We start from the raw sequence: 17,414 nt of genomic DNA on the forward strand, positions 1-17,414 counted from the left end.
AAATGGGTCTAAATGCTTCATCAAATGAGGGGAGCCTGACACAGGTTTCTCAGGAGTTACTGACTCCAAAGCATTTCATTTCATGCTTTTAAAATTCTGAATGTGTAACAGCTTAAAAGCCTATTCCCAATGGGAAAGTAGTTTTCCCAGAATGATCAAATTGCAGACTGAAAGTCTAATATCAATTGTAAAATGATAGGTTTATCTTCCCTCCAAATGTAAATCTTCATTAAAATAAAAAAAACCTGGCATTGTATCCATAGTTTTATCGGTTGCTTCTAATTCAGTACATGTTAACACTTCTACTTCAAGCACATTTGAGAATAAGGAAGCTTTGATGCCACTCAAAAGGGCTTTAATGTAAAATTGAAAATGTAAGTGTTGTGCTCCCCAATTACTAGTAGGAACGAGGGCTGCTGCAAGTAAGAAAGGCCATTAGGTCTCCTAGGGTTGAATTGAGGTGTTTCTCAGAGCGTTTATAATGAAGAGATGAATCGGGAATCGGAGCCAGAGGCTCCTGGTGTCTTACTTTATTCCTAATTTGCTTGACACATGACCATGGTCCTGCCCGTCCTCTGAGGACCTCACCTCCTTCACCTGTAATTCCAGGCAGTGGCCTTGCCTCCATGCCAATCACCTAGCAGTGATGCTCCCTGTGGGTTTTGGGTAAATATCTTGCAGGATTTCCTCCTATTCAAGTTCAGTTCAGTTCAGTCGCTCAGTCGTGTCCAACTCTTTGCGACCCCATGAACCGCAGCACGCCAGGCCTCCCTGTCCATCACCAACTCCTGGAGTTTACTCAAACACATGTCCATCGAGTCGGTGATGCCATCCAGCCATCTCATCCTCTGTCATCCCCTTCTCTTCCTGCCCCCAATCCCTCCCAGCATCAGGGTCTTTTCCAATGAGTCAACTCCTCGCATGAGGTGGCGAAAGTTTGGAGTTTCAGCTTTAGCATCAGTCCTTCCAATGAACACCCAGGACTGATCTGCTTTAGGATGGACTGATTGGATCTCCTTGCAGTCCAAGGGACTCTCAAGAGTCTTCTCCAACACCACAGTTCAAAAGCATTAATTCTTCGGCGCTCAGCTTTCTTCACAGTCCAACTCTCACATCCATACATGACCATGGGAAAAACCATAGCCTTGACTAGACGGACTTTTGTTGGCAAAGTAATGTCTCTGCTTTTTAATATGCTATCTAGGTTGGTCATAACTTTGCTAACTTGCTAAGGAGCCTTAACATTGGATGGATGCTGAATTCAATAAAATACCTGTTCTGTTCATACAAAAATGATTACAGGAATTGTGTTTCTTTAATCTGTTAATCTGATGAATTTTGTCCATACATGTTTTAGTGTTAAACCAACCTTACATTCCTGGGAAAAACTCATACTGGTTGTGCTGTATCTTTTTATAGATAATTGGATTATTCATTAATATTTTGTTTATGAATTGTACATCTAGGCTCATAGGTAAGACTAAACTGTAATTGCTCTTTCTCATACTAGTCATGCCTGGTTTTGGCGTCAAGGTTTTCTGAGCTTCATGAAATGAGGAATATTCCTTACTTTTTTTAACATCCAAATGATCTGCATATGAGATTGGAAAATTTTGTTATCTTAAGGTTTGGTGGAGTTTGCCTATAAAACTATCAAGGTTAGATATTTTTGTGTGTGTCAGAAGATTCTGAAACTATTTAATCAATTTCTTTCATGGTAACAGGACTATAGAGAGTTTTTTCTACTTGAGCCAATGTTGGCGAGCTATAATTTTTTAGAAATGTTGAAATTCACCTACATAAAATTATTGTTCATAGAATTCTCTTATTTTTAAAAACTCTAGGGCATCTATTGTCATGTTGCCTTTTATACTCCTGATATTACTTCTTTATCTCTTTTTAAAATGGTCAATCATGCCAGATATTTGCATATCTAATTTAATTTAATTCATCACCTTGGAGATCTTCTGACTGAATGGCTAAAGTATTTTTGGATTCCTTTGTTCTGTTAGCAGAAACCTTTGATGACAAACTCACAGATGGGACTTCCCTCCCTCAACCCTGGCAGGGCTGGAGATGGACAGGGGATCCTGGGGGCTCCTTGGAGCACAAGCAGCTTCCCCCCACCACCCACCCTCCACACCAACCCCACCGGTTGCTCTGTGCCTCAGGACACCCCACAGCCCCCGCTCCTGGTCCTTCAAATTAACCCCCCAAGCCCTGGAGGTCCTGGTTTTCTCCATTTGCTTTTGGATTTCAGCCTCTGGGTTTGCATACATCTCTTTCTGTGAATTCAGATTTTTCCAAGCTATCCTCATCCCTTGGGAATTTTCCTCACCCTACTGTGAACTCACAAAGCAAGAAAAAGTACATTTATTTTTATTCATCCAGTGTCCGGATGTTTTGTGCCGGGATACCCACAAAGTCTCCCCTTGCTTCCTATCCCTACAAGCAGGTGTCCAAGGGCGGGGTACACTATATTTGCTGGAAAAATAGCCTGGACTCTTCAGAATCTGGGCTTCCCAGGTGGAGAAGGAGTGAAGAATCTGCCTGGCAATGTGGGAGACACAAGAGATGCAGCTTTGATCCCTGGGATGGGAAGATCCCCTGGAGAAGGAAATGGCAACCCACTCCAGTATTCTTGTCTGGGAGATCCCATGGACAGAGGAGCCTGGTGGGCTATAGTCCACGGGGTTACAAAGAGTCCAACACAACAGAGCGACCAAGCACATGTGCTTCAGAGTCTAATGTTATTTATGATTTTCTATAAAGAAATGGGAACGTCCATCGACAGGATCAACTGTGGACATGACCCAGGGGCTAAAGTCAGAAAAGAACAGATTTCACTTACTCGCTCTGTGGACCTCGGAAAAACTTGGAAAAACCTTGGAAAAAGCTTGACCTGCCACTTGCCCAAATCTCATTTCTTTACTTGAGAATTGGATACAGAAACACGACCAGATTCACAGCGTGGCTCAGTGATTAACTGACATGATGTCTGACAAAGAACATAATTGCAAAGAGGCATAAAATTGCAACTTATTATTAATCATGCTTAAATGAGCGTCTTAAGACACATGATGGAGTAGAGCAGTATTAATGCTTAAATGAGAGCATGCCCATTTCACACAGCTCATTAGTGCTCACCTGCCACACACATGGCACTCAATAAATGTGAGTTCCATTTAGGTGACTATTATAATAATACACAAAATTCTAAAATTACACATATGGGAACTAAAATTAGTCCTCAAAGCAGTTATGTTGCTAGCTTTTGTGTTATGAATATACCTCCCACATCTTGAAACATGCAGCATGTAGAAATAATGGTAATAATTAAAATTTTGAAAATAAAAATGAATCCAATACTTCATAACATCTAAGGCGCCCTTCACTGAAAACAGTGCTAAGTTGCTTCAGGCATGTCTGACGCTTTGCGACCCCATGGACTGTAGCCCACCAGGCTGCTCTGTCCATGGGATTCTCCAGACAAGAACAGTGGAGTGGGTTGCCATGTCCTCCTCCAGGGGATCTTCCCAACCCAGGGATCCAACATGCATCTCTTACATCTCCCGCATTGGCAGGTGGGTTCTTTACCACTGGCGCCGCCTGGGAAGCCCTCATTGAAAGCTACACAGCTACTTTTCATGGTGGTGGTGGTTTAGTCACTAAGTCATGTTCGACTCTTGCAATCCCATGGACTGGGAACCTACCAGGCTTCTCTGTCCATGGGATTCTCCAAGCAAGAATACTGGGGTGGGTTGGCACTTCTCTCTCTACTTTTCATGGCACTGTCAAAGAAACAAACAGCTGCTGGCTGCAAGAGGAATCCCAGGTTCCCAGATGTTAAAAATGCTAACATTTAAAAGGTTTGCTTCCTGAAGGCAACGAAATAGAGGAGCCTTGGGCAGCAACAGTGCACTGGGCTCCCATGTAAGTTACCTCACTCAGCCCTCCCCAGGAACCCTCGGAGGAGACAGGATGGCAGACCACCCATCCGATGGTGGGAGAGATGGAGGCAGCCACCAGAAAGAACCACTGAGGGAGGCGGGGTAGTGGGCATCCTTTCCTTCCCGGGTCCTGCACTCACCGGGCTGTGTGACTCCAGGATCTGCATGCAGGCCGACTTGGTCAGGGTCTCCGACGCGCTCAGCTCCTCCAGAAGCAGGTCCTGGATGCTCAGAAGGGCGGTATACGCCCACAGGGTCCTGGCCATCCTGGCCGCCTTCTGGAACTGCAGGGAGACGAGGGACTCGGCAAAGCGTCCCTCCTGGGCCTCCAGCTGCTGCACTCTCTCCCGAAGCAACTCTCCTCGGACCTGGGAGGGGCCAGCCAGAGACCAGAGAGCCGTGAGTAAGGGGAGGGCAGAGGACAGAACGTGGCTTACAGAGAGCAGCTGGTATCGGTGGTATTTGTATCGCTGCAGGTAGGCAGCCAGTCATCCAGTCGGGACCCTGAGGAAGGTCTCAAGAGTTAAAAGCATCAGTACTGGAATCTCAGTGTGCAGCTTAAGACAGCATGGGCACCTCCGCTTATAAAGACGCTCACTGCGGGGCTTTTGGAATCTAGCTGTTCATTCCACATTTATCATTCTTGGAGGAAAACTGAACTGTGTTGCTCTCCAGGGCAAAATCTTTTAAGCTTCCCCATCCTACAGGATGAAAGTTCAGTCTTCCTAACAAGGTCTCCAAGCCCTTCGCACCCCCATCCAGGCTAAGGTACAGCTGGTCTGTTCTGCCATCCCCACCCCACACCTGGACTTCATACCCGTGATGGCTCATGCTCTGCCCACCAGGCTCCTTGCATCTACAAATCCAAACTTTGCTATGATTCAAATGCCGTGCATCCTCATCCTCCTGAAAATCTCCTGTTTGTTCTCTGCATTTCTGGTTCCCAAGGAGCCACTTTGGAGCATCCTCACTTTGCATACCTATTGCCCCCTTCTCTGTGTTTCCTTCATCTCTCAAGCTCCTCTTCCCAGTTGGCACCATACTGTTTACCCCAGCAGAACAAAGCTCCTCTGGGGGAGGGCCTTAGCACCTTAAGGGCTCAGAAGAAGTTCTAAATGAAAGAATCCTTCACTCAACTAAGTATTAATAGTTTGTTCATTCCAGCGCCTCTACACTTTTTCCACATCATTACCTCTTACACTTTCTCTAGAAAACCTGCTACAGGGAACAACAAGGTCTAATAGATGGTAAAGAATCTGCTTGCAACATAGGAGACCCAGATTTGATCCCTGGGTCGGGAAGATCCCCTGGAGGAGGAAACGGAAACCCACTCCAGTATTCTTGCCTGGAGAATTCCATGATAGAGGAGCCTGGTGAGCTACAGGCCATGGGGTTGAAAAGAGTCAGACACGACTGAGCTCACGCAACTCAACTCTCCGACTTCACCACTTGAGCCCCTGAGGGTAAGTATACACCCCTCTCCCCTGCCCAGGAAGCTAAAGCACAACCCCCAAAGTAATCTGCATAAGCACCATATCTTGATGAAGCCTTTAATTGCACCTTTCATGGTTTGTGGAATTATATTCCCAGTAGCCCAAAGTCAAAGCAACCCAAGTGCCCCTCAACAGATGGATGGATAAACAGAATGGGGTCCTTATCTACATGATGGAATATTATGCAGCCTTGAAAAGGAAGTAGATTCAAGCAGATGCTACAACGTGGATGACATTATGCTCAGTGAAATCAACCAGTCACAAATGCATGAACCCCATAGGATTCTGCTTATATGAGTCTCCTAGGACAGTCAAATTCATAGGGTCAGAACATAGGATGGTGGTTGCCAAAGGCTGGGGAGAGGAGCGGTGAGAGTTAGTGCTTAATGGGGACAGAGTTTCATTTTGGGAAGACAAAAAATTTCTGGGGATGGATGGTGTCAATGGTTGTGCACAATGTCAGTGTACTTAATGCCACTGAACTGGACACTGAGAAAATGGTTAAGATGGTACATTTCATGTTATGCATATTTTACCACAAAAAAAAAAATTTGAAAAAAAAAAGTTTGTGAAACATTTTTTCCTGTCATGTAACCTATTTTTAAGAGTCACATGTTTGTATTTAGAGGTTTTAAAGTAGTTGGCATATGTCCATGATGTAGAGGCTGGCAGAAGATGATGCCCTGGGTTCTCCCATGTCTGCACAATTTTCCTGTCCCCATTGTGTGTCCTTCAGAGGAGAGCAAGCCCCACCTTGAAAGGCTCAGATTTTGCCTGTATGATCGGTCCTTCAGAAAAAAACTCTGGCACAGGAGGAGGGAAAAAGTGCCTCAAAGAAGCAAATAGTCCACTTTGGGTGTTGTTGGCTGGAAAAGAGAATTCTGCTGGGGGAAACTTCAAAGGCTTCTTGGAGAGGCGGTCCTGGCCACAGGACCTGGAGAAGGAAGAACAACAAAGGAAACTAGTTCTTCAAAGACACACGGTGGGGACCTGCATATTTGGCTCACAAAACAGCCCACTATGATCAGGGACCAGAGGCAATAACACGCAGAACCACAGCATGAAACAGTTCCTCTGCAAGTTGTTATTATTCTTCAGCTGCTAAGTCATGTCCAGCTCTTTGGGCCTGCATGGACTGCAGCACACCAAGCTTTCCTGTCCTTCACTATCACCCGGAGTTTGCACAAACTCATGTCCATAGAGTCGGTGATGCCATCCAGCCATCTTATCCTCTGTCACCCCCTTCTCCTCCTGCCCACAATCTTTCCCAGCATCGGGGTCTTTTCCAATGAGTCAACTCTTTGCATCTGGTGACCAAAGTATTGGAGTTTCAGCTTCAGTCCTTCCAATGAATATTCAGGGTTGATTTCCTTAGGACTAACTGGTTTGATCTCATTGAAGTCTAAGGGACTCTCACGAGTTTTCCAGTGCCACAGTTTGTAAGCATCAATTCTCTGGCACTCAGCCTTCTTCATGGTACAACTCTCACATCCATACATGACTACTGGAAAAACCACAACTTGAACTATATGGACCTTGGTCAGCAAAGGGACATCTCTGCTTTTTGAGAACTTCATTTCCCTGCTCAGAGGGAACATGAAGTCTTGTTATCTAAAGGATGTTACTAGACCCCACTCCTTCCTGGTTTGGAGTACTGGGTGGACAGCCACCTGCCTGGTGATCTGTTACCAGATCACAGGCTCCATTCATTTTGTTTTCTATATCTCAGGGATCACCTTTGACTGTTGTCCAGATCAAGAAGCAACAGTTAGAATCAGACATGGAAAAACAGACTGTTTTTGGGAAAGGAGGTCTTTATATAGGGCTACGATGTTTTAGAGGACGGAGAGGGGGAAGGGGGAAGGGATATTGAAGGATCCAGGCATTCAGGAAGAGGGAACAGCACACCAGAGGCACTGAGGCCGGAATTCATGGGGTCCTTAGGGATCAGTGAGAGAGTGAATTAGACCAAAACTGAGAGGAAAAGTGGAAGAGAGGACATAGAGGTCAGACAGAAACCACAGTACAGATACCCTCACTGCCAGGTGAAAGTAGGTAGCCTTTCTCTAGAGGCAATAGAAAGGGAGCTATGGAAAGCCTATTAAAGTTCTTAAAAAGGAAAAACATGAGTGATGGGAGATAAACAAGAAAAGGTTGAAAGGTCCCCTCATGACACACTTGCCATGAGCTAAATTTTCACGTTTCCTCCATGTGACTTCGATCTTCCCCACCTTTGGACAGGTAATGGCCCCAGTAAGCTGTAAGGTCTCGTCCCCTGGAGACACTCAGGGTACAGTGAGGGGGCCAGGAGGGATATCTCGTTTTATTTATGCAAAAGTCAAAGTCACTCAGTCGTGTCCGACTGTTTGCGACCCCACGAACTATACATTCCATGGAATTCTCCAGGCCAGAAAACTGTAGTGGGTAGCCTTTCCCTTCTCCAAGGGATCTTCCCCACCCAGGGATCGAACCCAGGTCTCTCGCATTGCAGGCGGATTCTTTACCAGTTGAGCCATAAGGGAAGCCCTATTTATGCAAAGTTATTCCTAAAATGGGGGAAAAGTGTAAAGCCTTTTGTATATACTGCAAAAACAACCTGGACAGTGAAATTAAGAATAGAAAAATTCTTTAACAACCTTTTCCTTTCTTCTTTGGAAAATTTAATTTGTTAATTCCAGCACCATGAGAATGTGCCTCTAAAGGGGGCTATCATCCTTGTCTAAAAGAACTCCTGGGAAAAGATACAGATTTGCATTTCTATGAAGTATTAATGACAGATTTAATTAAATATTCAAGCTACCTAAAGTAATAAAAATTCACTTCCAAAACAGTATGCTGCTAAATACTCTTATTTTAAATGTGAAGCTCAAACAATTTCCCAGTTTCCCTGACAGAATGTGCATTTTGAAGGAGTTTCTTCTATGCTCTCTGATGTGCTTTATCGCAAAATAAAATCAACCTGTCAATCAGCAGAGAATTATTAGGACTCCAAGGAGTTCAAGTCATCACACCCCTCCTCCTTGCACAAGTTTGGAAACAAAAACAACTGGATGTGTGGGTGAGCCAGATAGACACCAAATGTCAGCTTTAATATTGATGAAAACTAGATTGGAGAATATGGCTCAGATGTGTTTGCAAAGGAGTGGACACTCCCCCAAATAACCAGCTTCCCCCCAAGCTCATCACATCATGGTCAGAGAATGGGGGCTTCCTGCAGGCAGACTGGCTTCTAAAGAGAGGAGGAGGTTGTAATGAGCATGCTCAGTTCCTTCTTTGATACCACCGATCAGATAGCACCCTTCTTGGAGAGAAGTGGGCAAGGAATGGAAAGAGGCCAGGATGTCACCAGCAAAGAGAAACGAAAGACAGAGGTCAGAAAGGAGTCACATCAGGAATTTTATATCCAAATGCTGGGAGGAGATGATGAAACACTATTTAAATATAAGCATTCACTCCTATTCGAGTGGCTGACCACTCCCCAAAGCAGGTCAGTCTACATCAGGCTTTGCTGGATGGATTCAAAATTTAAGACTTTCTCCTTTATCTTGCATCAAAAAGGGGGTGGACTCAGTAAAGGTGTGTTCGTATTTGTTGAATGAAAGAACACCCTGCTAAATAAACATCATTATTTAAGATAGAAAAGTCAATTTCTATGCCTGGAAAGACATTCCACCCACCCCATCATCTAGATCATTAAAGTGCAAAAATCTCAAACAAATTAATTTGACTTTGGAGGCCAGTGGGCTTTGATTAAACCAGTCAGTGTAGTTTTGTTTATGGATGATCTGTAATCTCTTATGAACTCTTACCACCGAACTAGCTATGTGACCTAAACAAATTGCTTAATTTCTCTGAGTCTCGGTTTTGTATGTGTAAAGCAAACAATAAGATAACAGATGACAACGTCTAGTATAGTCTGTGGTACCTAACAAACCCCTAATAAATAGTAGCTGCCATACTCTTACAACTACTATTATTTTCACTATCATTACTATAATTAGTTAAATAGAGCTTCCTTCGGGTTGCAGGAAAAAGATAAAAGACAATAGCTTATAATATTGAGAGTTTTCTTTCCTCCTTTAGGAAATTTCTTCATTTCTAATTATAAAACACACACACAGTGTAGAAAAATATTAACAATTGAGATTCCTGGTGAAAGACAGTAGATTTATAACATGCATCTACTGTTCTATTTAAGGCTATTCTACTCAAGTGAAACTTTACCTACTGACTACTAAAAATCTCAGCCCTCTTCCCTCATTTGGCTCCTGACATATGTGCATCAAGGCAGGAGACCAGTCTTCTCTGGGAACTCTGACCAGACTTCAAAAAAGTTCTATAGATACTGTTGCTGAGAGTTCTCCAAGTTCATGGTTCAGCCCAATCATGCCAGAGTGAAGGTCATAGTCTGCAAACCCCAGTTACAGCTCAGAGACTCCAAGCAGCTTTAAGTACTCCACTCTTAAACATGAGCAGACCACAAAGGATGGCCACTCTCCTGAGAAAACTCCAATGAATGTAGAGATAGCAATAAATATGCAAGAATTAAAAAAAAAACTTTAAAAATGAACATTCTTAGAAAGATACAAGAGCTATAGAATCCTTAAAACAACAAGAGAATGTTATTTTTTTAAGTAGAAAGTGTTCAGAGAGGAAAAAAAAGCTCTTAAGAAAAATGAAAATTAAAAATATAGGTAAAAATTCAAGGGCTTCCCTGATGGCTCAATGGTGAGGAATCTGCCTGCCAATTTGGGGTACATGGGTTCGGTCCCTGGTCCGGGAGGATCTCACATGCCGCAGGGCAACTGGGCCATATGCCACAACTACTGAGCCCATGTTCTAGAGCCGGTGCCCCGCAGCAAGAGAGGCCGCTGAATGAGAAGCCCATGTGCCACAACTAGGGAGTGGCCCCCATTCACCAAAACCAGAGAAAAGCCTGCCCAGCAAGGAAGACTCAGAACAGCCAAAATAAATAAATAAAATCTACAAATAACACAACTCAAAGGTTTGAAAAATAAAACTTAAGATGTTCCCCAGAATGTAAAGCAAAAGAACAAAGAGAAGGAAAATGATAAAAAAAGAAAAATAGATAAACGGTCTAACATCTGAATAATTAGAGATCAAGAAAGACAGATTCAAGACCAGGAGTGAATCATCAAAATTAGTCACGAAAATTTCCCAGAATTCCAAGATGGGTCAAATTATCCATCAATTATGGGGGCAGAAGGAAACATTTTCAGTCTTGCAAAATTTTAAAATATTAAATCCTCCATGCGTCCTTTCCTCAGAAACTAATACAGGATGTATTTCAATGGGGAAACAATGGAAAGAGTGTCAGACTTTATTTTCTTGGGCTCCAAAATCACTGCAAATGGTGACTGCAGCCATGAAATTAAAAGATGCTTGCTCCTTGGAAGAAAAGCTATGACCAACCTAGACAGCATATTAAAAAGCAGAGACGTTACTTTGCCAACAAAGGTCTGTCTAGTCAAAGCTATGGTTTTTCTAGTAGTCATGTATGGGTATGAGAGTTAGACCATAACGAAAGCGGAGGGCTGAAGAATTGATGCTTTTGAACTGTGGTGCTGGAGAAGACTCTTAAGAGTCCCTTAGACTGCAAGGAGATCCAACCAGTCCATCCTAAAGGAGATCAGTCCTGAATATTCATTGGAAGGACTGATGCTGAAGCTCCAATACTTTGGCCACCTGATTTGAAGAACTGACATTAGAAAAGACCCTGATGCTGGGAAAGATTGAAGACAGGAGGAGAAGGGGATGACAGAGGATGAGATGGTTGGATGCCATCACTGACTCAATGGACATGGGTTTGGGTGGACTCCAGCAGTTGGTGATGGACAGGGAAGCCTGGCGTGCTGCAGTCCACGGAGTCGCAAAGAGTCAGACACGACTGAGTGACTGAACTGACTGTATTTCATTAAAAGAACGTATCGGGAAATAGAAGGGTGAAGGGAATTCGTAGCATGACCTCAAGATGGCAGCTGTGCATGAAATACAGAGGCCAATGTCTGGATTGGAGCACAGCTCTGCAGAGGTACACAGAGAGATGTCCTCAGGAAGATGGAATTAGTAGACGACATGACTTATGTGACGGTCCTGATAGGATATTTGGCCATCCACCAAAAAGTGACTGAATCAGTGATAAGTACACAGAAAAGTAACAACAACAAAAAAAGAAACCGAAGGACAACAATGACTCCAGAAAAAACTTAAAGTTATATAGGAAAAAAATAAATCTGTTCTTATATGGCTCAGATGTGGGTGTTTTTAAAAAAATCATAGTAATAGAAACCTTTAATACAGATCTAACTGCATTGAATATGGGGGAAAATAGGAAGGGCTCATATGTTGCACAATGACAGAAGAAAGGCAGCTATATCTTATCTTCTATAAAGAGAAGTGAATAGATAATACCCAAAATCGAGAAATCAAGAAACAGGAAGGCAAGCATGGTATTTAAAGATATGGAGGTAAACACCAAAAGATCAAACTGAAAAACTACAAGTTGTTACCTCTTGCAGATTTGCAAATGCGTATGTGTGTGGCTGAGAGGGCTGCTTTTTGGGGGGCACAAAACTCATAGAATTACACAACTCTCTAAAAGAATGCATGCGTGCATAAGTTTGATAAAAATGAAAAGTGAAATTTTAGAATGGACAATGTAGAAAAATGTTACCACAACCAAACTATCCAAAGATAACCATGGCAACATTTTGGTATGAGAAAAGTAGAAGTAAATAAAAGACTAGAAAGGTAAGCTGAAGACTCTTTGTAAGGTCTTGAATGTTATGCTCAGGAATCTAGGCTTTGTTTCAGAGCAGTGGGAACCTATGAAACTTCTCTTAGGAACTTTGTTCAATATTCTGTAATAACCTAAATGGGAAAAGAATTTACCAAGAATAGATGTGTATACATATAATTGAATCACTTTGTTGTATACACCTGAAACTAACACAACACTGTTAATCAACTGTACTTCAATATAAGATAAAAATTAAAACCAAGGAAATTCCCTTAAACTGGTGCGTCAGGGAGATGACTGACAGACTCTGCCTTGAGGGGTAAAATGGGGTCAAGAGCAGACAGGAAGAGAACCATCTGGAGGCTTTCCCAGTCTTTGTAGGTGGATGAATGGATTTTCCCTTCCAAAGTACCTTTTTTTTTTTTCGCCCAAGCTTTATAAGGACCTGCACCATCAATTTTCTCTCTTGTCAGGTCATCTGAAAAAGCACATTATTCGCATGCTTAAGCTCCAGTCACTTTTGAAATGACAGGTATGTGAAGAGCTGTTGCTGACAGAAGCTGTTCCTGTCCCAGCCACCTCTGCATAATTGCCGAGGCTGCTGCAGAAACACACTGGGGTGCAGGAGTTTCACTTCTGATGAAGGGACTGCTAATGAAGTGTGCAAGCGTGGCATAGCCTGAAACCTGGAAACAGTGAATGAATAATGAATGGGTGAACGGTTATGTGGCAGACACGGCACTCAGACGGGGGGCATCATTAAGACAATACCAGAAATCACGGGTGAGCAGAAAATATGGTCTTGCCATTTTCATTTATATTTGAATGTCCCTAAAGATATACATGAGGTCTCCTGCATTGCAGGCAGATTCTTTACCGTCCGAGCCACCAGGGAAGCCCAAAGATATATATGAGAAATTTTTATATCAGTTCAATTCAGTTGGGTCTGATTCTTTGTGACCCCATGGACTGCAGCACACCAGGCTTCCCTGTCCATCACCAACTCCCGGAGCTTGCTCAAACTCATGTCCATCAAGTTGGTGATGCCATCCAACCTCTGTCATCCATCCTCTGTCATCCCCTTCTCTTCCTGTCTTCAATCTTTCCCAGGATCAGGGTCTTTTCCAATGAGTCAGTTCTTCACATCAGGTGGCCAAAGTATGGGAGCTTCAGCTTCAGCATCAGCCCTTCCAATGAATAGTCCGGATTGATTTCCTTTAGGATTGACTGGCTTGATCTCCTTGCAGCCCAAGGGACTCTCAAGAGTCTTCTCCAACACCACAGTTCAAATGCATCAGTTCCTCGGTGCTCAGCTTTCTTTATAGTCCAACTCTCACATTCATACATGACTACTGGAAAAACCATAACTTTGACTAGACAGATATACTCTGTGCAAAACCAGCAAAAGAACACACCAAAGATGAACTGAAATAGTCTTCATTTCTGGATCCATCAAATAAAAATTGGCTAATAGAACAAAGAAATGAGCATCAAGAGACCTGTGCTTTAGGCTTTATTTCACCACTCCACAGCTATGTGATCTTGGACAAGCCTCTCAACCTTTCTGAGTTGCAGTATTCTTACCTGTAAAATGGAAATAGTAAGAGTTGCTCTACTTGATTTACTACAGAAGGGTGTGGGATACACACAGAGGTTCCAAGATCATCTGAAATATCAAGAGGTTGAGAAGAACCTAAATGTCTTTTAACTGAGTATTGGTTAAGTCATGTAGGGTTCATTCATATCATGAAAGGCTATACTGATGAAAAAAGAAACGAGGAAACTGTCATGTACTGATATGAAAAATCTTGAAATTTCAGGGTTAAGTAAAAAGCAGAGATGATACATGATAGACAGACAGATAAGTGACAGATAGACAAAGATAGATAGATGAACATAGAGAGACTGACCAATATATAGATAGATCTGTTTCTAATAATTGGAAAGTAAAAATGAGCCACACAGTTTGTGCTATGCTTTCTACTCGGCTCTATGGATTGACCCAGGCATTGAAGCAGGAGAAAGAAGCCACATTCTCTGTCCTGGTCAAGGCATTCCACAAGTAAAACCTTGGCCAGAGGCCACTATGAGTGGCAGCCTTCCAGCCCTACAGACTGACCAACTGCCCCAAGCTCTTGAGAGTCTCCTGAAGTTCAAGGTGTATGTGTGCATGCTAAGTTGCTTCAGTCCTGTCCAGCTCTTTGTGACCCCATGGACCCTCTGTGGCCCACCAGGCTCCTCTGTTCATGGAATTCTCCAGGCAAGAATACTGGAGTGGGTTGCGTTTCCCCCCAGGGATTTTCCCAATCAAGGGATCAAACCCGTGTCTCTCACGTCTAAGCTGCATTGGCAGGTGGGTTCTTTACTACTAGCGCCACCTGGGAAGCCCAAGGTAGATGCTCAAATGTCCCTTTACCAATTGGGCACATGCCTCCAAGCCGCCCTTCTTGGTTGCCCTCCAGGAGATGGTAACCGCACTGACATGATCGACCCCTGCAGAGAGCAGCTCTGACCATCTATCAAACCCACATTGGCACCTTCTTGCTGAGGTGTCTGGTGTCCCCAGAGATGAACCCAGCTCTTGACGCAGGCTGGGACTGCAACTTTACCTCCATCTCACACTTACAAGCAGAAGGAAAGGAACAGGTCAGACTAAGATACAGCCCCCAATCCCTAGAGCCAATGAGAGCAGAGGTCATGAGAGGAGGACCCACCAGCCGAGACCAACTTCCGGAACTACTAATGAATATATCCTGCAAAGGATTATCTACAAAGTGCCTAAATCCCAACAGTGTTTCCCTAAAAGGTCCGAGCTTCTCAGTGCAGCCTTCCAGGCCCCTCATGGCCCGGGTCCTGCCTGGCTCCTAGTGCTCCCTTCTCCATATCTGACAGAAAATTCTCAGCCTTTCTGAGGACAAATAAAGCCACAAGATAAGCCTCAATAAATTCCAGACACGTGTTATCATATATACTTTGTTCTCTAATACATACTAAGAGTAGAAACCAATAACAAAAGGATAGGGCTTTTTTTTTGAAGGATCTGTTAAAATTAAAAATCAGTCACCAAAGGATAAGTTAAAAAGTCTGGCTCTGGCCAAGGCAGAGGAATGGGAAACAAATCTAGCTGTGAACCAGATTTGCTTTCCCACCAATATATAATTTCCCTGGGGGTGGTGAAGACTTCACCTTCCAATGCAGGGGGTGCGGGTTCCATCCCTGGTGGGGGAGCTAAGATGCCACATGCCTCACAGTCAGAAAACCAAAACATAAAACAGAAGCAATATTGTAACCAATTCAATAAGGACTTTAAAAATGGTCTACATCAAACAAATCTTTAAAAAAAAAAAACTAGACAAATCACATGATGCAACAGTTTTCAGACTCAACAATAGGAAGCACAAGACTGGGATTCTTGAGAGGAAAGGAAATAGATAAAGGTGAGCCCCACTGCCGCCCCAGGTTCCAGCCTGAATGCAGTTCCTAGGACACAAAAGGATATCGTGGGAAACGTGGGGGTAGACCAGCAGTCTCCGTATCTTCAGAAAACAGAAGCAGAGTTTGGGAGGTCACTGTGTTTAGAATCTGTGGGGCAGAGTTCCAAGGAGGAGGGAGGTGCCCAGAGAGAGAAAGAGATCCAGAGATTTGCAGGAGTGACCTCAAAGCTTTGGCTGAGTACTGTGCATGCTTGAAAAACAAACCTATGCCAGGCTAGGGGAAGAACCATAAGAGGCAGAACCATTGCTGGAGCTCACACAGAGCTAGGAAGAGTTTGTGTTCCCAGTACCCAGAGTGAAAAGACCCCATAACACCCAATGCAGCAGGTAGAGTTCTACGAAGGGTGTTGCCTCAGCAGCGGGAATAACCTTAGCTCTCGACTAAAGCCAGCTCTGGACCCAGCCTAATAAGGCAAGTCTTGAAAGGATAAAATGAATCCCAAATAATATGCGTACATGTCAAAACTTCAACAGTAATAAAGAAAATACAAAAGCCAGTACCTAACATGTAAAATCTACAATGTTTAGCATCCAATAAAAAATTACCATGCATGTAAAGAAGCATGAAAATATGATTCATAATCTAGAGAAAAATCAACCAATGGAAATGAGAGAGTTGATGGAATAACCAGACAAGGACACAAACTGATAAGAAAAATAATTGAGGTGTAAGGATCAGAAGGGAGGTTACGAAACTGTGATTATTTGCATACAGTATGAATTATTATGGATTTCTCAGGTGGCACTAGTGGTAAAGAACCTGCCTGCCAGTGCGGGAGATGTAAGAGACACTGGTTCAACCCCTGGGTCAGGAAGATCTCCTGGAGAAGGGAATGGCAACCCACCCCAGTATATTCTTGCCTGGGAAATCCCACGAACAGAGGAGGCTGGCAGGCTACAGTACATAGCATTGTAAAGAGTCGGACATGAATGAAACCACTTAGCACAAAAATTATTAGGCAAAAAAATCAGTAGAATCAACAGATACATTCTCACAACAATCCTGAGAGGTAGGTGTGTCTACCATCACACTTGAAAGATGAGTACAGTAGGGAGAGCACAGAGTGGTTAAGTAACTTGTTCAAAGTCACACAGCTAGAAAGTGGCAGAGCTAGGACTTGGACTCAGCGGTCTGGCTCTAGAGACAGAAGAAGGGAGTCTGGAAAGACTTATAAAAATTAGTAAGACTTTTCCTCAACAGTGTCAAATAAGCCCCAGACATAATTAGAAATAAGTCATCATTTACAATTGCAACCAAACCTATAACACATCTGGGAATCACCATAAGGAATACACAAGACCTTAGGTATATGTGACCCTAGGATTTGTCACCCAAGTTTAAAGTATAAGGGAGAGATAATGGGAACGGACACAGGGGTGAAGGGGAGACTGGGACTTTCCCAAGCATATCGAGATGGAGGTTCACCCTATGTAATGGAAACAAATGTAAAATCTATTAAAGATCCTAAAAGAAGATCCACATAAAATAAGAAATATTCCAGCTTTTTGGAGAAGAAAACAATTCTCAAATGAGCCTCTAATTTTAGTTCAACCTCAACAGAGATTTCTTTTGGAATTTGGTTAACTTATTCTAAAATATACACTCCCCCGCCCCCCGCCACCAACATCCCCCAGGTTGAAAGCCTGCATCTGTGCATTTGTAATGAGCCCATCAGAAGGACCGGGTGTCTGTGGAGGGTAATGGGTGCTCTCCAGC

The 17,414-nt window shown here is 43.3% G+C and overlaps 1 protein-coding gene across 2 annotated transcripts in view; it reads right to left on the reverse strand.

Moving 5' to 3' along the window:
- Positions 1 to 17,414, reverse strand: part of EVC2 (EvC ciliary complex subunit 2) — a 161,999-nt gene that overhangs the window by 32,640 nt on the left and 111,945 nt on the right. For both annotated transcript variants that reach the window (XR_009693365.1, XM_061145530.1), the window contains one exon: positions 4,091 to 4,318. Coding sequence is in view for 1 of the 2 variants with exons in the window: in XM_061145530.1 (XP_061001513.1) it covers positions 4,091 to 4,318 (228 nt within the window). In the remaining variant the exon portion in view is untranslated. The remainder of the gene's footprint in view (positions 1 to 4,090; positions 4,319 to 17,414) is intronic.

This window comes from Dama dama, chromosome 6 (assembly GCF_033118175.1).
Source record: "Dama dama isolate Ldn47 chromosome 6, ASM3311817v1, whole genome shotgun sequence".
NCBI classification, from domain to species: Eukaryota; Metazoa; Chordata; class Mammalia; order Artiodactyla; family Cervidae; genus Dama; species Dama dama.